Genomic DNA, 26,344 nt, shown 5'->3' on the forward strand with positions numbered 1-26,344 from the left:
CTGTAGCTTCAACATGTTTGAATTGTTTTTCTTTTTCTTGCAAAAATTTCTCCTTGATCTGGGAGTTTCAAAATTTGCCAATAATATTCCTGTGTGTTTCCCACAAAGGATATCAATCAGATAATGCTGGTGAATTTTTTCCTGTTTCTACTTTTCCCTCATGTTCTATCACTTCAGGACAATTTTCTTGGATTATTTCTTGCATTATTGGGTTCAGACTCTTTTTTTGCTCACAGCTTTCAGGTAGTCCAATTATTCTCATATTTTTTCTTTTTGATTTGTTCTCCAGATCTGCTATTCTATTTTTTCTTTCTTTAAATTCTATTGCTATTTCTTGGTCTCATAGTTTCGCTGGCTTCAAGATAGAATGACTAAAAAAATTTATTGCCTACGAGTCCAGAAATTTCAAATGGTGATTTCTTAAATATTTTTATGGGGGATTAAAAAAAGATGCTAAAGAATGTATTTAATGATAGACTAATCTAGATTATCATTTATTTTTATTAGAGAACTCTAAACATGACTAAGGAGACACATCATGATGTGTCTTTGTGCTTAGGCAATGTGCCTAAGAAACAGACAATAAGTGCACATTTAAAGAAGACGATATTTTTAGGATCTTGTGTATTCTCTGTGACTTTACCTATATTTCTAATGACTAAAAGAGATAATGAATGGTGAAACCCAAAGTTGTGAGGCCACAGAAGACAAAAACCCTAGGCTAGGAGGTTGTCTTTACTAAAATGAGAACATTATTTAAAGTAGGCCTCAACCCTGTTTCATTTTGCTCACTCCTCCATAGTCATCAGATCATCCAGGCTGTGGAATAAACTTCCTTATTCCCACAATCTCCAATTCCCTAACCAGGATCAAATCAATTCTGCTACTATTCTTGAGAGGGCTATGTGAATATCTGGAACTCTTTTGGTCACACTCATCATCCCTGAGAACCTAAAGTGACCTTCCTTTGTCATGATTTCCATAAGTACAATATCGCTCTATACAAATGTCAGTTCCCTGAAGTAATGGATTGTGGTTTTAAAATTTGCATCCTTGGTATTTAGGACAGTACATAAGTGCTTAATACCTTTTCATTCATTCATAAATATATATTTTTTATTAATCATACGTTGTATATAATGCTTTCCAATCGGTGTTATTTAGCAATTAAAAAAAAAAAAGTCTAGTACCTTTCATTTTATTATTAAAGCTAGAACCTCTTAAGCAATCTTATGACCCTTTTGCAGACTGATTCTTTTGTATGTCAAATCATCTGGAAGTGAACATAAGAATAAAAACCATGTAACATAACAGAAGAAGACCTCTGGTTATTAGTCCACTTTAAAAAAAAAGACTTTCAAATTCTGTATAGATTAGCTAACAGACATAGTTAACAAAATATCTGTAATGATTCTCGTGCACTATGGTTAATTGTTCATTTTAATTAATTGCTTTCTTTCACGAGAGCTGAATTATCTTGGTTTAATATTAAAAAATGGGAATGAAAAATTTTATTATCTGACTCCAAGGCACAGGTAGGGGAGGCAAGATAATGAACAGACAGATTGCTGCCCTGGGAGTCAGGATGACTTGAGTGTGAACTGTGGTCTTGCTCTTTTTATGGCCTTTGTGAATGTAGGAATGAAATGTCACTCAAATGAAGCTCAGTTTTCTCTTCTGCAAAGTAAAGAGAGTATGATTTCTAAGGTCTACCGAAGTCCTATGCTCCTATAAAAATCTTGCCAAACTTAAAAAGTTTTAAAAATTCAATGTATGAATTCTGAACACATTGTAACATTAATGGACTAAAATGCTTATCAAACTGAACTCTGTGAAATATATAATGATAGTACAAATACCTTTTGTTTCTAGATGAGTTTCCTGAGGCCTATCAATCTTCTAGTATCCTTCAATAATCTTTGATTTAATACCATCTATGATCACGATTATCAAATAGGGAGTGCATACAATCTTTTAATTTACTATGTAAAATAACTTAAAAATCTTTAAAACATGTTTACATTTTAAATCAGTTTGAAATCTAATTTTCAATTGCTATATAATTCTACAGATTAAACTGTAGATACAAATCAAATTACATAAATTTTAATTATCACCACTATTATCATTTTCAAAGGCGTTCATTTAAACATAAATGAATTTTATTTTATTTACTTCATACACTTCAAAAATTTAGTAGAAGTTGGAGGTGAAACATCCTGGAAAAGACTGGATTTCACTGATACTTTCATTAACAATGAAAGACAGTTACCACATTAGCTCCAACACTTGACCATAACTGTCCATAGCTGCCAAATACAATAGCTGCCTCACTGAAACAAACCAGATCCAGGACTTCCTAAAGAAAAGACTATGAGAGTAGTATTAAATTCAAATAGAAACAGGGACTTCTTCAGGGGGCATGATAACTTAATTTAAAAATGTACTATTATCTGCTTTATTGTATCTGTACTTATTGTTAAATATTTTCCAATTATATTTTAAGCCAGTCAGGTTGCATTCTGGAGCGCTGTGGGCATTCTGAGCATTTGACACCTTTGCTCTTCCTGAAAGATTCTTAATTCATTTGAGGATGGAATCAGGAAAGGGAACTCAAAATAAACTTATTTATTATACTGACATGGATTCCTTGCATTAACTCCGTGGCTCATAGGACAGGACACAGTCAATTGTATCAATCAATCATCTCTCACACCTCAACTACTGCAACAATCTTCTGGTTGGTCTTCCTGCCTCAGCTCTCCACCACCACTCAAATTATCAAAGTGAGTTTTCTAAAATGCAAGTCTGCCTCCTCCAAATCAATGATTCCCTATTAGCTCCAAGCATACAATATTCTGACTCCTTCCTATCCTCCAAGTTTTCTTACACCTTAATCCCCTCCATGTACTGAATGATCCTGTGATAAACACTGATTTTTTGGTTGATTCCTTGTACATGCTACTCCAATTCTTAAGTAGTTTCAATGGTTGTCCTCCATGCCTGAATTCTCTCCTTCCTCATGTCCACCTCATAACTTAGTCCTACTTTCTACAAGAAGCCTTTTTTCTTCTACTTTAATTTTTCACCTGAGATTATTTCCAACATATCTGTATATATGTTGTTTTTAGATAGCTGTTTGGATGTTGTTTCCCCAATTAAACTATGAGCTCCTTGAAAACAGGGACTGTCTTGAGCCTTTCTCCACCTGACCCATAGTAGATGCTCAATAAATACTAGGTGACTGACAATCAAACACTTAACCTATTGTGTTGTTCTTCTGTGGTTTTATGCATGTACATTTTGTTCTCATCATCAGATCATTAATTTTTTCACAGGTTATATTTTCTTTCAAGGAGACATTGTTATACACCGGAAAGAGCAATGGATTTGGAATCAGGACCAAATTTAGAACCCAGTTTGCCCCTTAAATTTTCTGGGCTTCAGTTTCCTCATATGGAGAATGAAGGGGATTGATTTGATGACTTTTAAGATTCACTGCAACTCTAAATATATGATATTCTGACCTTATTTTTTGGCAGAGTGCTGGGAACATGGCAGATGTTTGAAAATATTTGCTTGCTGATTTTTTTCTGGTTGACTGAAATCTCTTAAAAATCACTTAGAATCTATGTCATACCTTCCAGTTGCCTGCAGAGAGATTCTGGAGTGATCCTGCAGAGCCTTCTAAAGTAGCTGGGTTGGAGCTTTCTGCTAGAAGGGTCAGGTATGGCTTTACTACTGATGGATGCCATAACATTTCGACCCCTTTAGGAGATTTAGAAAATCCAGGTATGGGGCCAACTCCATCCCACTGAAAGAGAAAAAATGTGAATATGTTAAAAAAATTTTTTTTTACAAGGTCAATATGTTAAGTAGGAGTAATCACCTGTGTTAAAATTTGATAGATATTTGATAAATATCCATCTCTGAGATAACAATATAAGTACTATAACAACTATCATTTTCTCCTCAGAAAAAAACAGTATTTTTTGCTCCCCCCCAAATGAAATTCATATCAAATTGAATGCTTACTTGATCCTCTTGTGGAGTCCTCTTTTTTTTCTTCTTCTTTTTCCCCCAACAACTTGGTTCTGAATCTTTGCTAGGAGATTCTTTTCCTAATAAGTCATCCAATTCATTTATTCCCAGCAATCGTGCTTGAGGTACTTCTAATTCTAACCGATATGACAGGTTCCTCAAGGTGCACACACAGTTTTCCACAGTCTGAAATTTAACACATTTTAGAGTTAATGCCACCAAACAGAACAAGCAACTTTCACATCAGATAGATATTAACTGAAAAAGCTTTTTTGTATGAGCATGACAGATTTTTTACATGAACATGACATATATGAATACCTAAACTTACAAAATAATTTTTAAAGAGAATGGAAAAATGATTTAGCAAAGTGACATGTTTATAAGGTATTCTAAAAGTCATTGTGTTGTAGAAATTTTGCAAGATATACAACATATCATAATAGAACTGATACCAACTGATACTGATATCCTTAAATCCACATGTATATTTCTAAGAGTTTGTAAAATGAATGAAGGGAAACTGACCAAGCAGATCAATTACGGTGGCAAGGCAAAAAGTAAAAGATTCAGACACTAAATGACAAATGGAACCTCATTCTACCTTTTTTCTACCTCAATCACAAAAGTAATTCTTCATCACAGAAGCAACTGTTACCATCCCTTCTCACTGATAGACATTCATTCCAGGTTCTCTCTCTGGCCTAGTTCTTTAATCTTTGAGTTCTCTCTTGTATTACCAACAAGCAATTATTTCCTCCCTTGTTTTTATTCCAAGCATGAACTTGCTGCTGCATATAGATAATATTTCTATATTTCCCCCCCTTCCTTTTACCTCTCCATTTTCCTCACTTTGCCAAGCACTACTCCTTCCATAACAGTGATAGTCCCTTCTAAAGTCAAAACACTAACAATGGATAGAGAAAAGAGCAGAGGAATAAGGGAGCCCCATCATAGAATAGAATATCAAATGTTGATTTAATCTGGGAGTAGGTAGAAAAATAAAGATGGCAGTAGCTGCTTTTACAAAGATTGTCATTTTGCTAAGTTTCAGAAAAAAAGTCAGATGAAGACCCATGGCTAGGCTGTCATTTGAGTCTTTCTATTTCTTCATAGTTCCATGTGTACTGAAACAAGGCCCCTTAATACTCATGATGTGACTTGACTCCACTTCTTCCATACCTTGCTGTCATAATCAGAAGTGTTCACACATGCATGGATCACATATAACAAGGAATCCACAAGGCCTTCACAAGACCTCATTTGTTTCCGTGCTTCTTCTCCTGCAGAGCTGAGATTCCTAAAATATGAAGATATAGTGAGACTTCCAAAATTTATAACTTACTTATTCACATAATGTTTGTGAGGGAGAGAATTTGGAACTCAGAAATTTTAAAAATGAATGTTAAAATTTTTTTTTTACAGGTAAATTAGGAAATGTTTAACAAAATAAAGAAAAAAAATTTATTTTGAAAAAGAACTGACTACATAAGATTTTCACTTATAATCACTATCAAAAAGAGGGAAAGAAGGAGAGGGAGAGAGGGAGAGCAATTTTTGCAATCAAATAACAAGAACTCCAAACTTACTTTGAGGTTTTTCTTTAAATAAACTACATGGTTGTAAAATTCTAGGAAGCTAACAGTGACTTTAATTCCTTTTAGATTAGAGGGCAAAGGAACCTTTTTTTTCTGCCAAGGGTCATTTGGCTATTTATAACATTATGCTTTGGCCCATACAAAATTATCAAATTATAGATCTCAAGCCATGGTAGGTTGCTGTGTAAGCTTTTTAGCTCATCACCTATGGTTGCTTTAGCAAATGATTTGGCGGGCCTTATATGATGCACAGGCTGGATGTTTTCTACCCCTAATCTGCATGGTTGTCAAGCTGGACAACTCTTTTAAGAAAATTCAGGTAAAACTGTCTCGTATCTACACCTGCTAGCTTAATAATTGAGTTTTTTTTGTTTCAATGCTTCTCAGACTAAATTAGTTATAAGAACTATATAGTCAACTTCAAGGCTTTGCTTAGGGAGTTACTTCCTTTCAACATTCTACTCATTTCCCAACTGCCATTCAAAGGATGTCTCTTCTTTTGTAGAGAGAAATCTGAGATAAGCATGAAAACAATGATCTGTACTTAAGAGTAGGGCATTGTTACTTGGGGTAAAAAGCAGAATCATGGAATATTTAAGAAGGAAAAGGCCTCCAGAGTTTATCATGAATTTTATCTGCAAAACAACCTTTAGTGACAGAAATCCATGTTTTTGTTTTTTGACGTCTCTATTTATTGGGAAGTTGACATCTCTATTTATTGGGAAGTTTCCTTCGGCTCAGCCAAAATCTATAACCCTCCCAATCTTTTTTACTCCCTTCAATTTCAACCCACCATTTGTAGTATTGACCTTTGAGACCAAGTAGAATCAGACTAATTCTCCTACATTGCAAACCTTCAAATATTTGAAGAGTATCATATTGCCACAAGACTTCACTTTTTTTCAGCTTAAGATTACTTAAACTAATACTTCTGTGGCATTGCTATCCTAGTTCCCCTCTTAGAATAAGTTCTAGTTTACCAATATATTTTTTAAACATGTGATACCTAGAACTCAATCTGATACTTTGGATTTTGTCCTTTTTAATCAACAGGACTATTACTTTCCTGATTATTGATACTAAATTTTATTACTGCAGAATAAGATAGAATTAGTTTTTTATTTTTTTTTTTGCTTCCAGATCACACTGTCATTTCATTCACAGTAAGTCTGCAGTTTCTTGGAACAAGTATCTTTTTCACATGCAATCTACTTGCCTCCTGTGCAACTGCGTTTTTGAACTCAACAATAGGAATTCATCTTTCTTTTTAATCAATTTCATCCCATTAGCTCTTTAGACTATCAAGATTCTTTGTATGCCATTCACAGATCTGAAGTGTACTATCTGTGTACTGATAAAAATGCAGTTGGATTTTACTTGAGCTACACAATTATACAATGTAATTGGATTGTACAGTGAGCTATATAAACAGAGGAGTTTCTTGGTGGATAACAAAACTTATGTGAAGACATATGTCTGGAAATTTGGTAAGTCTGACTGAGAATCATCAAAACTTTACAAGACTCAATAAGGAGGACACAACAGTTTTTTATCTCATGGATAATAATTGGGAAATGGCTGCACTTCAAACTAAATAATGGAACGACATTGTAAAGACCTGACTAAGGAAGATCTAAAATATTATCTAGTTTTTCTAATTTGCCTACATTTTATTCACTCCATGTTCTCTACTGTATCCTGTGTATTCATGTCACTTGTTATAGGAAAATAAAAGTTAGCTTAAGTAAAGTAGTCCTTTCTCTTTAAACCTGTGAGTTTAACTCATACCTCAAAAGGGCAAATGACTTTAAAGATTTTCTTTCCAAATTTTTTCTTGGCTGAAGGTTGTTATGGTAAGATTATGTTAGCATCAATTAACGGTATTAATATTAACAGAACACCTAATTATATACATAGAAGGAAATCTTTATTTTTAAAAAAATATTAATAACTTTAGATATTTAATGTAACCTTGAAAAATACTATTTAGATATGTTTTTCACAAAAAATAATTTTTCCTAAAATACTTGCATTTGTTAAGAGAGATCAAAAGGAATTAAAATAAATTATGTATCTCTAACTTTAATTTAAACAGTTAATAAGAGGATTTGAACATGTCTCTCCTAATTTCCTATCTATTAATCTTTCCAATATACCATGCTACCTTTGAGTTTTATGAAGTCTTGTTATAGAGACTTCTTTTATTTATTCACTTGTAACTTAAAGTATTAAGAGTTTAAATGGATTGGCCATAGTTACAAAGTTGGTATTGTGCCAAAGACTAAACTTGAACCTAGTATTCTTCACTTTAAGATCAGCCCTTTGTTCATAACTGAATACAATCTCTTTGCTTCTGGTTGTAGATATATTAAAAATCATATTTAGTTAACACAATAATGAATATGATTTATATGGAAAACTTTGGAATTTTGAAATTAATTTGAGACTCAAAGCAGTATAAAAAAATACCAATCCTTCAAAAAATAATTATTTAGAGTAGAATTTCTGTCACAAGTTGACAATTTTCTAATGTGAAAATAAACATATCAGTCTGAATTCTGTAATAGAAAGATTCAGTGACCCAAAAAGCCTTAATACAATTAAGCAAATCTATCTGAGAGATAAACCTATAATGTATAGATTACAATTATAAAGTTAAATGATCAGCAAGTAACTAAGAAATTACCTTAAACAACCTGTAGTATTACGTAGAACTAGTGAAGTCTGAAATTTAATTTTATGATCTTCATCAAAGGAAGAACTATTCCATCCAGAATGTGGAACTATCACAGTGTTTGTTAAAGTAGACAGCGCATCTCGAATGATTGTCATTTTTACTGCATCACATGAGGACAAGTTCCAGAGTACTCCTTAAAAAAAATTGCATTAAATAAACCAAACAACATCTTTTAGAGGTCTTTCTAGTTTAAAAATTAACAAGTATTAAATAAATGCTATCAGTAATGTCTAATTCACACTTTGACATTTAGTAGGTTAACTAAGTCCTAATTGTTTACTGAGCATATAGGAATGACATGATTTTTTATAAAACATGTTGACCACTCTCTTTTAAGCTGTAGTGAGATTTCACAGATTTATCAGTAAAAGCAATAGTGGCTTCTGTGAAATAAATTAGTCATTATGATTTCATTCTAAGGTCTTTCAGATTACTCAAAGTCTTCAATAGAGCCCAGATTATTGTGTTTCAAAATGATCAAATATATTACACCACAAGGTAAATAAATAGAACTTAACATAATACTCAGTCAGTCTATTAGATGCCTTGAAAGAAGGAACTTTTGAATCCTTTGTAAAAGAAAAGCTGTTTAGGAGCTGTCTGGGTGATTTTAAGGAGTGGAGAGAAAATTCTGTTTCTACTTCTCTCAGGGAAGATGAAAAGACTATTAATTAAACAGAAAGGAAATCAGAATCCTTTCTTCTGTGGAAAGAAATACTTATACTATATTTTATTTATACTGTATTTGTATATTATTTTATACTAATAAATCAGGATACAACCAAGAGAAGGTAAAAATAGCCTTTTATCTTTTAAAAAGAAAGGAAATCAGAATCCTTTCTTTTGTGAAAAGAAATACTTATACTATATTTTATTTATACTGTATTTGTATATTATTTTATACTAATAAATCAGGATACAACCAAGAGAAGGTAAAAATAGCCTTTTATCTTTTAAAAAATCATGTCTTGCAACTAGCAAAGATTTATTTGTTTTATTTATTTATTTGTTTATACAATTTATATTTATTTATACAATTTTCCCTTGACACAAGAGATATGGGTCTTAAAAAATGATATGCAAATCTTAATTTCATATAAAGCATAGTATTTTCTAGATTTAAAAATAGAAGCATCCTTTGCTTTATGGAGTTGGTATATTTCAACATTTACAACAATCAGCACAATTCAATTTTACCTGTAGATCATAAAGATCAAAAATGGATCACGTTTTAATAAAATTATAGCATTAGAAAACAGTATGATTTTTTTTTTTTTTTGGATGTAGGAGTAAGACTATTGGACTTAAAAAGGTAGAAGTACTACCTTCCCCCTTATCACTTGCTGAATTCTTAGTCATCCATTAAAGCTCAACACACCTTAATTATCCTAGCTGGTAATGATCTCCTTACTGCAAAAGCACTCGGCTTTACCAATTACAAATGCACTAACTATACACTATGGTATAACAAAATCTCTTTTAGTAGTCTTCAAACTAGTTAAAGCAAAAGCCAAAATCTATGTCATAAAAGAATGAGAAAATGGGTCAGTTGCATACAATTCTAACAGCTTTACCTTAACATATTCAAACAAGACACCTACACTAAAAAACAGAAAAGGCAGCTATGACTTATCAACATTAACTGCAAAAGTTTAGACAGAACAGTTTAGATAGAAGAGTTAACATAACGAAGAGGGCAAAAAAAAGGTCTTGAAATCACTTTAGCTAGAAAATCCTTGATTTTTTTTGCTAAGTGTAAGCCAAGGGTAACACTAGGTTAAATTTATAATAATTTATAATCATTAAAAACAAGATATATGAAAAATGAAAATTGCCTCATAAAAAGATGAAAAGCAGTAGAGGTCTACAGATAAGGTTAGACGGAAACTCAACAAACACACTGTCCCCCAAATATTCAGAGATAGTTGGCAAAAAAACAGACAAATGGAAATTAAAACACAACATCATAATTCTACAATAATTTACATTCATAATTACAATGACAGTAAATCCACTATATATGTCAAATGTCACTTAAGATAAAACCAGGAAAACTGGCTGGATTGTATATTATACTTAGGAAGTCACTGAAGAAGGTAATGAAACATTAAAAGTAATAAGAGACTGTTTTCTAAGATATATGAGGGAGATGGTCCAAAAGAATAGGGAAAATGCCTGGATAGCATTGCTCCTCCAAAAAGAAAAGTGAAAGAAAATTAATTCATAGGCTCATATGTTCCAACTTCATATAAGAATGTTTTTTGCATATATAAAAGGATATCTTTGATGAAAATAAAACATGGGAACAGGGTTTTCCCAAGTTGTTTTATTCAGCTGATACCAACTTCATAGTAACACAACTTACTAAAAGGTTCAAAATTACCCATAACTTTCATCATGTGACCAACCTATATTCTATTTTGCTCATATTTTCTTTTGGTGACATTCATTAATCTGCTTCATCTTTGTAATTTCTTAAAATGCCCATAGCCAACATTTCCCTATCCATTGCCATGTGTTCCATGATTTGCTGCCTTTAACCCCAATAAAAACATCAGAAAAAAAGTCTTTGTTTCAAGGGTTAAAGTTTTTTTTTTATTCTTGCTCAGTTCTTGACCCAATTCAATGACTATAAATATGTATGAATACTCTCACTGCAATTTTAGGGAGTTATATATTAAGGGCCCACTAGCTGGTTCCTCTGCTAAGTGCTTTACAACTGATCTCACTAGACTCTCACAGAAGTCTTGCAAGGCAGGTGCTACTATAACTCTGATTTTACAGATGAGGAAACTGAGGCAGTGACTTGTCTAAGCCAATATCTGAGGTCAGATCAGAACTCAAAATTACTCGATTCTAAGTCTAGCACTCAATCCATATCCACTACACAACATAGATACTTTTGTTTTAAGTTAATAAATAGCATATAAGCTATTAAAGTTTATGATAACCGAAATCTGGGAAGATTCCAGGAGTCTGGTTGAGAGTAGTAGGAGTAAAGTCTAAAATGCATTTCATGCTCCAAGAGTGTTCCAAAAGTCTTATTATATTAAGAGTTCTGAGACATTCTGAATAATCAGATTCACATATATACATGTACAATGGACCAAACTAATGGTTATTCATTTTCATCATAATTTGGACATCAGCCATTATTCATATAGTTTTCCCTCTGTGGATAATTCGGCCAAAATCTTTAAATTGATTAGGAAGCTCATTAAGGAAGCCTTGAAATGTTCTAAGGCTTGATACAATCAGCATGTCACATGTAAATGGGAACATCTGGAGCACTTTATCATCTCACCTTGAAATAATCTCTAATCACTTCCACAACACTACCAAACACTTCTGGCAAATGTACATACCTTTATCTATCATGTTTGACATGTGTCAAACAAAGTTTTCCGTTTTATTTTTCAAGACAACTTGAATAATTTTGAAATATGCAAAAGAGCCACAAGCATTTTGCATTACTGAATTAATGCTATTTTTAGTCAATAATTATTAAGTATAATGCAATCTGTGTTCCCTATAGCTTAGAGTTAACTGTGATGGTCAAGATGTCTTCCTATAGATTATCACTTGCAAAAGCCTTGATTTTTCCCTATAAGTCTCCTTATGGATGCTCCTAAATTGTGTAAATTATTCTTGCAAATTTTTTTTGATGGGTTTTAGGCACAAGTCAATAGTTATGTTCTCTCAATTTCCTTTTATGATAATTATATCACCTCCAGGATGAACCTCCTCTGTATATACTTGGTCTATTTAAATTCCTTCTTTTTTTGCTTTTAGTACCATTTCTACTTTTTTCTATAAAATGAGATGGGGCTCTGCTGTCACAATGCTGAAGAACCAATATTTATCTCCCTATAGACTTGCTGCCCTTTTAAAAATTTCATCCTTAATGACTCTGAGATGACTGCTTAGTTGGGTCTAATTTTTCCATAAATGTCTCCCTGCCACATCTAAAGTAAAATTCTGCATCCCCCTTGCCCCACGCAATCAGTTACAACTCTTAAACATTAAAACATTTATTCCTCCCTCCTCAAGATGATAAACATTTAGACATAGGTTACATATGTATCATCATGTAAAACCTTTCCATAATAGTCATTTTGCACAAGAAGACTCAAAAGAAAAAGAATGAAAGTGAAAAATAGCATGCTTCAATCTATATTCAAACAATAGGCAATTCTTTCTCTAGAGGCAGATAATATGCTTCATCATTAGTCCTTTGGGATCATCTTGATCATTGTATTGCTGAGAATAGCTAAGTCATTTAGTTCTTCATTGAACAATACTGCTATTATTGTGTACAACATTCACTTTACAAGATGAAATTCTAAATGTATTGCTCTTGGCTTGGTGATTAAATTTACTAAGCTGGTTTTTAGAATCTCTTGGTCTTTTTTTTTTTTTAATGACAATTGATTTATGTTAGTTAATCTGTATGAAATTATTATAATCCTGTGTTGATGTTTTTCCAATCATTTTTCATTTTGAGGGAATGAATAAATTGTTTATATAGGTCAGATTGGAGTTTTTTATCTGTATTATTTTTGATTTTGATTCTTCCTCCTGATATTAAAATAGTAATAACTGCATTATATATGTATGTTATAGTTTTAAAAGCATATAAAGTAATTTATATATTTTATCTCATCTAGCTCCATAATAACCTTGAAATAGATAAGATCATTTGTTTTTTTTTAAGAAAAAAGACAATGAAGATTCAAAGAACTACATAGGTTAATATATGTTAAGAGGGAGAACTTGACTTTACATCCAAATTTAGCATGCTAGTGACTTTATGACTCTCTTACAAGTATTCATTTCCTGTTATAAAACATCAAAAATAAAAGAAACTACAGTATGTATGTGCATATTTTTTGGGTTAGAATTATTATATTATTGGTAATAAGAGAGCTCACATTGAAAAAACTGCCTTTACCAGCCAAATTGATTTCTGCTCTGCAATTAAGAGTACCTGGTGGCCCTGAAAAACTAAGTGATTTGACTATAGTCACTTAGTTTTTATGAGTGGCAGATCTTGAATCCAAGTTTTTCAAGATTTCCTGATTCTGAAGTATGCTTTTCACTTACCACATGAGGTTGTCGTCAACAATATATATTTAGAGGAAATACTGATCCATTCATTTTTGCCAACATATTTTACCCATAGCTAAGAAGCTAATAAAGTTTGCATAGCCCATGTGTTTTTTCAGTTTTCAGAAGCTATACAACCATATATATATATGGTGACAATGTTCACCATCAAGTGCTTTCTGATTATTACTTTTTTAAAGAATTATGATGAGTAGGTGTGAAACTTCTGTGCAGTACACGTCTTTGGAGGACAAGTTTGGATTTTATTGAGGATTAAAGAAAGTTTCCCTTCTTCTCTCTTTCTTTACCCAAAGGAAGAGGTTTCAACTAAGGCCAATACCAGGAGAGGAAAAATTTACAATTTATGATGACAAAACAAGCACAGATCAAAACCTAATCCTGGAAAAGGGAAATAGTGACTTACAGAAAGATTCCTGAGGCAAAGGAAAGCCCATCATCTTGGACCACTGATCACTTCTTAAACCCCTCCAAAGTAAATATAAAATAATAATAAAAATAGTTTAAGAGAAAAGAATGGAAGGAAAAAAAGACTTGTGAACATGAATGAGATAAACCTGTTCATGAAATGGAAGAGGTTAACAGAATGGATAAGCAAATCCACTTATGTGGCACACAAAGTTTCTCATTTCTTTCCTATAATAATACACTTTCTCTCTTTTCTTCCTTTAAGACTATTGAGGGGCTTCCGGCCAAGATGGAAGAGGAGGCACACATCTGTGTAAGCGCCGCGTTTTCTCTCAGAATACTTTATTTCATGACAAGCCTCGGAATTAGTGCTTGACTGAAAAAACCCACAAATAATTACCAACAGAAGATATCCTTGAAATTTGCTGGAAAAGGTCTGTTTTTGCTCCCCAGGGGGTGGGGGTGGGGAGGGGGATAGGAAGGGTGGAGGGTGGGGATGGGCAGCTAGATCAGGCACAGACTGAAGGCAGGCAGCAAGAGCTTGGCAGAAGCGAGAGCTCAGCAAGCAGTGAGAGCACTTGGCAGGCAGCTCTCACTGAGCAGACCTGAGTGGGAAGGGGTGTGATCTCAGGCATTTTTGCCGGGAGAACCACAGTGAGGCTACTTTGCCCTGGCAGCAAGCCAGTAGACAAGCAGAGAAGCTATAAACACAGAGGGTGAAGACTATAATCCCAAAAAGCTGGGGTCTCTCAGGACCTGGCCACACCCACCGGAGTGACTCAGCCCACTCTCAGAGTCTCAGCCACCGCTGTCCTGCTAGTGCCTTGCTGCTGCCCCCTGCAGTCTGTAGAGGAAGCTCGGTAATACCACCCAGCCCCTCCCCCACCAAAAAGCAGACTGCATTTGTTTTTTTTCCTTGTTAGTTTGTTTTCTTTGATTTTTCTTTGACAAAATGAGCAAAAAATTAAAGTGAGCTCACACAATAGAGAGCTTCTATGTGGATAGAGAACAGACTTCAAACCCTGAGGAGACTAAAAACAAACTGTCTCCAGGTGAATCCCCAAAGGAGGAGATCATCTGGTCCTCAACACACAAGACTCTCATAGAAGAAATTAAAAAGGCACTCAAAAGAGAGCTAGGAGAAAAATGGGAAAAGGAGAGGGAGGCTTGGCAAGAGAATCTGGAGAAGTCATCCCACTCTTTTAAAGACAGAGTGGATAAAGAAATCAAATCCCTGAAAAACAGAATTAGTGATGTGGAAAAGGTAAACAACTCCAAAGAAAACAGAATTAGTGAATTGGAAACAGAAAATAGCTCTCTAAAAAATAAAATTGGCAAAATGGAAAAAAATTCCATAGAACAAAACAACTCAAAAACTCAATTAGAAAATTAGAAAAAAAGATATTTAAAAAGTGATTGAAGAAAATAATTCATTAAAAATCAGAATTGAACAAATGGAATTGAATGACTCGAGGAGACACCAAGAATCAATCAAGCAAAAGCAAAAAAATGAAACAATGGGAAAAAATGTGAAATACCTTCTTGGGAAAACAACAGACCTGGAAAATAGATCCAGGAGAGACAATCTGAGAATTATTGGACTCCCAGAAAAATATGATGAAAAAAAGAGCCTGGACACTATTTTCCAGGAAATTATCAAAGAGAATTGCCCAGAAGTCATAGAAAGAGAGGGTAAAATAGAAATTGAAAGAATTCATCGATCACCTACTGAAAGGGATCCTAAAATCAAAACTCCAAGAAATACTATGGCTAAATTCCAGAATTATCAGACCAAGGAAAAACTACAAGCTGCTAGAAAAAATCAATTCAAATATAGAGGAGCCACAATAAGGATTACTCAGGATCTAGCAGCGTCCGCATTAAAGGATAATTTAAAAAAAATAAAAGGAAAAGAAAAAACAAAGATTATTGAGACAGAACCAACTCACTGTATGAATTCCTGGTGTTACATAATTCTGAAGCCATACTTGTTTCTTTTTCCTCTATGAAAAGGTAAAAAGATTGGCATAATTTGGATTCTTTGATTACTCAAATATATATTTACCCTTCTAGATTTCTCTTGATGCCTATATTTATAATTCAGAGCTCTGATTTTTTCAATGGCAGTGATGCAAAGTCTTCTTTCTGTTATTACAGGTATATTTCCTCCCCATCTAGAATTATTCTAAACTCTTCAGGTTAAGTTTTTGTTGATTGTAAGTTTCTGTTGCTGAAATTTTTGATGATCATATTCCAAGATTTTCTTTCTAAATAGTAGTTGCTGCCAATGTCCTCAGCATAAATTTTTGATTTGGGACCTACTGCTGAGGCAGGCTAAATCACTTCTGAGCAACTACTGTTTAATCATCTTGACATTAAATTCCTTGTGCTTAACAAGGAGTCTCAACACCCTTTAATATATTTAAGAGCACTGATAAACTAAAAGATTTCTAGTCAGAACTCTGATTCTTTTCTCCTTATTATGTTCCCCTTTGGGTCAGAGCAATATTGTATTCTTCTACAATCTCTTTCCCCACTTTGTATTACTCTAATAGATTTTTGGCTTTTTATCTGAGTCAGTGCTGACTTTATAGATAAGATCCCTTACCTAGTACTCCTGAATTTTGGGCAGCTTTTTGTGCAATGCTAGGCTAGATATGAAAGTATGCTGATATTTCTTTTTTTTTAGATTTCTTGATTATTTGATCTCATCCCCCTTTTATTTTTCACTGTTGAAGTACTTGTGGGAAGAGTGAATTCTTCCATATGTCTTTCACTAAATTATTTCTCTTTTTCTCACACTATATATCTACATCCATTTATATATCCATATCTTCATGACCTACTCCATTCAACCTCAGCTACACAGTGATGTTTATACTCTTAATGAGTCTTCTGGATAAACTATGTTTATTACTTTTCTCATTACTTTTTCACTTTTTTCTCCCTTTTCCCAATGATTCCCATACCTTGCATTGAAATAGCTAAGTACCAGGGCATATGTTGAAGTGCTTTGGAAGATCTTAAGTTCTTTACAGTATTTCTCTATGTCATGCTATGCAAGTGATGTTGGTATATAGCCACAATTACTTTCACAATGGTCCTTTTTCCAAATATAAACATTTCTTGTTACATGTGATGAAGAAACATCCCATGATAAAAATTCTTGAAACTTTTGGGAATACAACAACCACCAAAATAATTCAACCAATTGCTTAACCTGTGAATCAACTTTACATTTAGCTACAACTTCCTTCTTCCGGTTTTGCTTATGGTAAGGGTATCTGGATTTGAAAGATTCAACTCCTCCAGCAATATGTGCACTTGATAATATTTGGGAAATAAAGGATTTCATATTTAGAGTATCAAAAGGTAAATTAAAACTTGACAGTCTAAAAACTATTAGCATCCTCCAATCCCAAGAGATTCTTAGTAAGTGCTATCCATTTCCTCATTAATTTGCTAATTACTCAGCATAGTGTAAAGGTGACCTTGACTTCTGGAAGCTGTGCCAAGGGAATGAAAGCATATAGAAGCTTTTTACAGGGCTGAAAAAACTTTGAATACAAGTCTTATGGACCAGAGCTATGCATGGAAGACTAGTCCAGGTTTAGTCATTTAAAGTCATGAAACACTTAAACAGGAGTTGGTAAGTATTATTTTCCTAGACCAACATAGCTTTTTAAGTCTCTGTCTTCAATAAACTAATGGTGGACAAGAAACATGCTTTTCTATGGCTCTGTTAAATAAATCAGAAATATGAATTTTGATTTTACAAAACATTACATTTTCATAGTAGGGAATGTATATATGGGTTAGAATTGCATGACAAAAAAATACCATTACCAAGAAGTTTTTGTATAACAAAGTTATATTCTAATAATGTTCTACTAATCTCAATGAGGCAAATTTAACATAATAAATAATCCTTAGTAACAAAGTACCTGATGACATGCTAGCTATAGAAATTATCCTTTCCTTCCTTCTTTTATAAATCCCCATTATCCTGTTACAAACTTAGTTAAACTCCCAAACAACTAAAACAACAAGAAAAACAAAATCCAAGCACTTTTTTCCATTGGATAATTCATTATAAGAGAAATTGGGAATCAGCTCTATTTAATAAGTAGGTCCTGCGAAGAGAAAAGGGTGATTTCTGGTATTTTATTGATTGTAATAAAAAATATAAAATGACAATTGAAAAAAATCAAAATTTTGGGTCCAAAATAATGCATTATGATCTTATTAAAATGTTTCAAAACAAACAAAACCACATATTGTAACTAGATTCCAGTCTTAGAAATAAAACAAATAACAATGTCTGTCTTTAAAAAAGTAAAGATTGTTAACTGTATTCAATGATCCATTATACTTCATAGACATAAAAAGTTAAATAAAATTATCTTTGGACAAAAATAAATATTAACTCAAAATTGGAGCTAAATTTCTTAAGAATTCAATTTCCATAAAATTAATGGATATCAACAATGATGACACGATAAAAGAATGGTATTTCATTAAATGGGCTTTCACTTGTGGTTCCTGAAATGTCCAATATAACCTTTATGAAGCCCAATATCACCTTAAAAGGTAGGGAGCATAAGAATAGGTGAATGGTACTTTAATATAGAAATATCAGATATTAGAATTCATTTTGCTAAACAAAGCCATTGAATATTAAACAAACAAACAAAACCTGTAAAATAAAACTATAGTTTGGGCTTAATGATAATAAATGTTCACATACCATCAAATACATTAGACTTATCCGTTAGATGCCATTAACAATTTTAACTATGTTCCCAAATAAAATAGGTATAGGAGTTAGGTATTCACAGTCCCTATTCTTCAAAATTAGGGTCCTTTTCAAGTCAATGGGCAAAAAGTATGCTATATTGATCTCTGAAGTAATCTAGGAAAGAATGCTTCATTAGATCACTTATTTCTAACTTCCTAATCAGGCAAAACAAAGCAGAAACAAAGAATACATCTCTCTCCCCCCTTATTTCCTCCCCCCCCCCCTTTAAATGAGGAAAGAACATGAAAAACATCTGTCATACCCTTGCCTTCCAAAAAGTCCTTTAATTAATCAGATAGTTTTGCTGTAAGACTCTATTACAGCCCTTAGTTGGGAGAAGATCAGGGTTCAATTTTGCCTCTGGCATATCATCTGTTTGAGTGACCTGGCTATTAGCTTCCTCTCAGTGTTTCAACCAACTTACAAAGATTAAAAATTGCAGAAAAATACTCATTGACCATAGGTAGGAGTTTTCCCCTCTGGAAGCTATTTATGTTAATGAAATCACACTTTTATTTTCCTACTTCTCCAAAAGAAAACATTCTGATCAAATAGATTATGAGTTCCTCAAGGGCAGGGAATTGTCTTTTATCTCTTTTCATATCCTCAGGACTTACTTATTTAATAAATGTTTACTGATTATTGAAATTCTCAAAATATTATTCATGTCCTGTGTACAATATAAATATGATAAATTATAGTTTACCTGATATTCTATAAACCAAAAGTTACTATTAACCAACACTTCCATGTATATTGACATAATAGTTAAATATCAATAATAATAATTAAGACTTATATAGTGCTAAAAGATTTGCAAAGCACTTGACAAATATGTCATTTTATCCTTGCAACAATTCTGAGTGTTGTTATATCCCCACTTTACAGATAATGTAATCCCAATGTCATCCAATTACAAAGTTTGGGGGCCAGATTTGTTCTTAGCTCTTCCTCGTTTCAGGTTCCAGCATTTTACCTACTGTGTTGTCACCTAGATCTCTTATCATCAGAGAGATTGCACCATATTCTGCATAGTTATATGTTAAGTCGGTTTTACTGTAGACTCATACTGATTATTTGATTAGTTATTAAATTCTCTGACAATGCCCAAAAGCTAGGTTAATTATAGTAAGTTTTCAAATTTCCATTATTGGGAAACAGCATCTTTGAGAAAAAAGGAAAAAAAATATTCTGTACCTACCAGTTACAAGTTCCCTTATTTCTGCATCAATAGATTTTCTTAACAATCGCAATAGGGCAGGTATCCCACCAACATTTTTCATGGCTATTTTATTTTCATCTGTTGATTTTCCATAAACAAGGTTGCGTAGTGCACCACAAGCATTCTTCTGAACTTCCAAAACTCTGTGGTCCAAAAGGTCAACCAGATATTTGATTCCTCCTAATCTACATACCTAGAAAAACAGTGAAAACACACAATTCAACATTACTGCTAATGTGTGACAGTAAATTCCAATAATTTAAATCTTTAAGTGCCCTAAAATTTCACATTTATTATTATCATCATTATCAAGTACAGAATGATCAAATCCTAAGATTATATTTAGTATGTTCTAGGGTTTTCAAGAAGTTTAAAAACTAACAGAGCAATGTGACATTTGTTATTATTGTGTCCAACTTTTTGTGATTCCTTTTAGGATTTTTTTTTTTTTTTTTTGACAAAGACTACTGTCTCCTTTTCCAATTCGTTTTTACAGATGAAAAAATGGAAGTAATTGGGACTAAATGTCTTGTCCAAGGACACGCCGCTAGTATCTGAAGCTGGATTTGAACTGAGGAAGATTACTTTTCCTGACCTCAGGTCCAACACTTTAACCATTATCTCACCTACCTGTCCAATGCAACATATAAGCATTTAACTGAAAAAAGGAATGGAACATAATTGAATAATATGCAAAGTGCTCGCAAATCAGAGAAGATTTCATGGAGAATATAATATCTGAGCCAAGTCTCACAGATTTGGATATATTTTTGATAGATATGGGAGAAGTCAATTAGACATAGGGAATACATGGGAAAGGCAAATAAAAGCTATGTCAGGAGCTGGCAGGCACACTGATGAAAGTATATGAAGTAGGGCTGGAAAGTAGGGCAATGATAGAATGTGGAAAATTTTAAACTATAGGATTTATATGTTAGATAAATGAAAACCAATGAAGTTTCAAATAGAGTGACAACAGTAGGGCGGACATCTCAAAGGACAAGTGAATCACTCAGCATCACATAAATGCTAAGTATCATTGGTCCTTCAATTTCAGAGACCTCATTAGAAAAATGAGGTAATAGAGGCAAGAAGCCCAGCCAATACTTTAATTCAATACTTCAATTTTGGAGTAATAAAGCCCTATACTAGAGAGAGGCTTGGCAAAGCTAACATTTATTAAGTACAATACCACATACTAACCAGGAGTAGGGAGCAAAATTCTTAAGTAAACAAACTTTAAAGGACATCAGAAGATTGTAATATTTAGTCAATGTTGACTGCATAAAATTATTTTTGTTTTTAAATAAAATATTATTTTTATATTATCACCCACATTTCTTCATTTATCTTTCCTTCTACTTTATCTTAAAGACATATCACAAAGAATAGACAAGAAAATTTAGCTCAATTAAACATGCTGGAAAAAAAACAAAACAAAAAACACTTGACATTCTGTGAATTACTTCTATAGACTATATATTTGCGTGTGTGTGCGAGAGCATGTGTGTGCGTGCATGCGTGTGTGTGGATGTATGTGCATGCGTGCGTCTCTCTCTTGGTAAGCTAACCCAGAGATTTCAATGTATTTTTTATTTATTTTAGATAGAATTCCTCTTATAATTTCTACCTCGTTTTTCTTCATGCTACATAGAAACGCTAATCATTTCTGTAGATTAAATGTAGAATTCTGCTCTTTAGCTGAAACTATTCATTGTCAATTTTATCACTGACTTTTCTGAGGTTTAGTAAGTACATGTCACATCACCTAACAAGAAAGAGAATTTTATCTCTACTTTGGCAATATTAATTTTTTGTGTCCTTATCTTATTACTGTGGTTAGCATTTTAAAAAACTATGTCAAATAATGTAGTGAGAAAATTTCTAAGTGTGGCTCCATTGCAAACATATGTCTTTGATTATACTAGAGAATGGCTTTTTTAAAAAAACATTTCATTTATGGCTTACTTGATTTCTTCTTTTAAAAAAAAAAACTGGATTTTTTAAAACCTTAATTTCTTATTTTATTTTAGTTCGTTTTTCATTTATCAAGTGCATTTGATTTGTATGTTTTGCTGACATGTAAATGGACATAGTAGTTTCTGATTTTCAAAAATTTCTTCTTTGTTATGAAATGATTTCATTCTTTTTTTTTTTTTTGATTTTCTTTTTAATCTTTCACGGTATCTTGCACACAGCCTGGGTTGATTAGCTATGTTGTTGAATGTTCTATCCCTATATGAATATGGAGTCAAACTAGTTTTAATTTCGTAGGTAATTTACACTAAGAAATATGCCTTTCAGTTAAACTTATGCATTTTGGAGGGCAAGTTGGAAGCTGATATAAAAGTTTTGAGATTACATTAAGACAATCAAACTGTAGTCAGAAGACAATGAATCAAAATAAAATCTGAATTCAGGTAGCTGTGCAGATCACAAGAACTCAACTAATTATACCTAATTTTGAGGGGCATATGTAATCCTTATTCTTCATCAGAGATTGCAAATGAATCAGAAATGAGGAAAACAGCCATATGGTTTATACTCAAATTAACTTACAAAAATGGTTTTCTGAAGGACAAATAAAAATAACCAAAGATCTATCTAGTTTTGCTGAAACCTTGTTATCTGTGTTTGTGGGACCTAGAATTTTGTTTAACTGATGGTGTTTAACATACCTCTAGAAGGTAGGTTTTCCTTGCTGGGCAACAGGTAGTTAATGACCAGAGGTAGGAATGGCAGAGTGAAATATGTACTACATAAGACATTAAGAAACTATGAATAAACCTATTTGTAACTGTAGTGTAACCTAAGAAAAGCTTTAATATCTTATTTTCCCTCTCTGTAAATGAAGGCACTGGATGATCTGTAAACTTCTTTATAGCTTTGACTTTTAATGATTCAATGGAAATTCTATGTACTTTAACAATACTTTGTACATACTTTATTGGCTTGCAATTTCACCAATGTAAATTTTCCTCCACCAATCAATGATTCAAATAGTTTTTGAGAATTGCAAAGATTGAATAATTCAGCAACCTAAGTCAACCTAGTAGTATGCCTCTCCAAATGTAGGTAGGCTAGTTTGACACATTTTCCCAGATAGTTAGGAGCTGTCTGAGCTTTTAGTTCCCTGGCATGGCCACTGAGGACATAGAGCAATCTCCATGTCATAACAAGGCACAAGAAGGAGGCAACACTCCAGAATCTTATAAATAATTATGTTTGCTTAACAAGCAGGAAGTGATAGTAGATTAGCATAGACCACAATTCTGTTATAATCTCCAAGATATAAGAATTCAGACCATAAGACACATCAAGTAAAAATACTATAAGATTTTTCACATTTAAGATCCAAAGTTTGGATGAACTATTCTGCATCTCTACCACAGTTCTTCCTTCAAGCTACAATATTCTGTAAAAATCTAGACTATCCAGTTTGCCCTTCAACCCAAACCTGCAGGTGATAGTTGGTATAAGGCAGTATGGAAAAGGTCATGTGAGAAGAACAGGTAACAGTTTGTGGTCCAAAAAGTGGACTGTGACAGAGATAGCTGTTTCTCAGTCCAGGGAATGATGAGCAAAGAAATAGAAAACAGAAATTGTCAAGTACAGCGCATATTCCAAAGAGGCTGAGTATAATTTCTGTGTTCTTTCTTTGGTATCCATCCATATAGTATTTTATAGCTTAAACTTGTAAAAACAATAATTTAATTGTCAAATCAAAGATTAAGGGACATCTGTGATGGATAAGTATGTGTAGCTCTCAATAATCAATAGTTTAGTATTGCTTCAGAAAAAAATAAATTCTGATAAAACTTAAAGTTTATAGAAATTCATGATTAAAACTTCTTATAGCTTCACTTCACTATGTGCTAACATAAAGGCTGATCATATCAAATATAGTTTTTATATATATATATATATATTCATTTCCTTTTATTAAGTTTAAGGAATAACAATGTTTTTGTTCTAAAGCTCTGTACCAGAAAATATTTTTCTTAATGAGGTTAAATTGATTAGCCTTTCTATGCCTTAAAACAAGCTAATTATAAAAACAAATAATAATTACTCCAAGATCATCATTCTAACTTTTATGAGAATTACTTAAATATGTAGTAGGATTCCAAAATAATAAAAGTTTAGTAAAATGACTACTTAATTGAATAAAATGATACCCTGACTATGAGACCTCTAAATTGAAGATCTTTCCTTTGTTTTCATTCAGAGATCTTGTACCTCAGTTTTCACTTTGTTATCTCCAAAGCACAGATGTTGCAAGTAGGCCGCTGCATTTGCTTGAACTGATGGAAACTGATGCTGTAGCATGTGAATGACTTCAGGCAATTCAGGATCACGCCAAGCAAATTCTCTGTATGAGAAAAAAACAAGATCCCAAAAACTTTTCAAATTTGTGCTTCTGGCACAATGAAATCATTGTTTCTATTGCCAAGTAAGAGATCCTTTGCACCATAATCAAAAAATTATTAAAATACCAAAAATCTTTGTAAAGTTTAAACCAAGTGATAAAATTATTCAAAGGCTCAGACCAAAAATATATATATATATATAAAACTAATGAGATATAGTTGGACAAAAGAAAAACATAATATATAAAACTTCTTCCCACTGGTTTCATTAAAATAAAATGCTATTTTTTAAGAGTAGCTTTTATTTTTTTCATAGAACTAGACAAGACTATAGTTTTAATTTTAATGAATTTATATCTATATAACAACTGTTGGCTGTGCTTGATACAGAATAAGTGTGGGTTCTTTATTAGTGAATTGAGGGAACTTAAAAGGGAGGTGAAAAATGAAAGAATAGCAGGTTATCAGAAAATCTGTGCTAATTTTATGGGCCTAATTTTGAAAAGGTCTGAGTGCTTGTTAAATATAAATCTGTTACATTATGTGAAAAATGGCTCATTTGAAAATAGATCTAACAATCTAAGTTGGCTGAACTTAAATAGAGGGATAAGAAAAAAAAAATTACTTGTTTAAACAAACTCACCAAGAATCTATGTATTATTAGTAAGAAAAAAGAATTATGGGACAAATAGTTGGTGTGGTGGATATAGCATCAGTCCTGAAGTCAAGAGGACCTGAGTTCAAATCTGACCTCAGACACTCAACACTTCCTGCCTGTGTAACCCCGGGGAAGCACTTAACCCCAATTGCCACAACAACAAAAAGACCAAAAAAGACAAAAAAAGAAAAAAGAAAAAAAGAACTATATTTAAAATAGTAAAAAAATATTTAAGTTTAAAAGGAAAGAAGAGTCTTTTAGCTTATTTTATTAAACCAGGTTTTCCTGTGGTTGATCAAATTCCATTCATTAATCCGAACATTTAAAAATCTAAAATAACTCCAAATTGGATCATTTTTGCAAGGAGATCAACATATATGAAGAGTATAAATATTCATTAGCTAGATGTCTGAATAAACAGAAATGGACTTGTATTCATAAAACACAGATTTCACAAATTGCAATATTTCTTTTTTTCCTCCACTTCCCCCCTATTTTTTCATATCCCTTGTAGTCATAGTGATTAGACAGTTTCAAAATAATAAAACCAACGTCACTTAAATTGAGAGGAAATTAAATATTTTAGATTTGTTCAGTAGTGCCCATTAAAGAAAAATTCAATAAGTATTCAACTCTTATTTTATCTGGTTACCACTAGAAAATATAGCTAAATCTGTAGAGAGGATGCAATCCTAGGTTAGCTTCATGGTCTTTTGAGTGTCTGAATGAGGACTTTTCCTACCCATGTGTGAAAGAATTCTTCATCAATTTCACAGAACAGTTTTAATTTCTTTTTGCAAACTTGAGGTTTGGAGGGACAATGAAGGATCTTGTTTCCTCCTCATTGGCAATGAAGAAAATTTAGCAAGAAATTCATTTAAATGATCCAGTTTCATAATTTATTTGATAAGTATTATGTTTACTGACACGAGCTATTCTTATGTATGAAAAGAAAATGTAAATGAAAACACCCTTGTAAGCTGAGATTGTTCTTTACCTTTCTTTGCTAAACCAATGTTTAGCAAAGCACAATAGTCACTTAATGCTTGACTGACAAGTTTATGTGATATATTTTATATTAGAAATAAAAATAAGAATTAGTGTTTAACTACAGGGATTTTAAAAAAGATCTTTCAGAGTATCAAGATGTGATGGGCAGAAGTGGAGAAAAAGTACTTATATTGGAAATATGGAAGAATTAAAAAAAAATTAGAGTAAAACAGCAAAATTATATCTGATTACTTCTTGCTAGATGTAGCCACATATATTCAATGACTTAAATTAGACTACATAAACCAAAATACAACAAGAGTACTACTTATATGTCCTTGGAACATTAACAGATACCTATAGAATGGTATATTAGTTGCCCTTTTAAGTTTTAAAAT

General features: G+C 32.5%; 1 protein-coding gene across 9 annotated transcripts in view; it reads right to left on the minus strand.

Moving 5' to 3' along the window:
* The window catches only part of PKP4 (plakophilin 4), a 220,850-nt gene that overhangs the window by 14,845 nt on the left and 179,661 nt on the right, over positions 1-26,344 (minus strand). For all 9 annotated transcript variants that reach the window (XM_051986337.1, XM_051986338.1, XM_051986336.1 and 6 more), the window contains 6 exons: positions 24,168-24,300; positions 19,908-20,121; positions 8,326-8,509; positions 5,224-5,341; positions 4,036-4,227; positions 3,641-3,814 (listed from right to left, as the gene is read on the minus strand). In XM_051986337.1, coding sequence (XP_051842297.1) covers positions 3,641-3,814; positions 4,036-4,227; positions 5,224-5,341; positions 8,326-8,509; positions 19,908-20,121; positions 24,168-24,300 — 1,015 coding nt within the window. The remainder of the gene's footprint in view (positions 1-3,640; positions 3,815-4,035; positions 4,228-5,223; positions 5,342-8,325; positions 8,510-19,907; positions 20,122-24,167; positions 24,301-26,344) is intronic.

This window comes from Antechinus flavipes, chromosome 3 (assembly GCF_016432865.1).
Source record: "Antechinus flavipes isolate AdamAnt ecotype Samford, QLD, Australia chromosome 3, AdamAnt_v2, whole genome shotgun sequence".
In the NCBI taxonomy this organism is placed as follows: domain Eukaryota; kingdom Metazoa; phylum Chordata; class Mammalia; order Dasyuromorphia; family Dasyuridae; genus Antechinus; species Antechinus flavipes.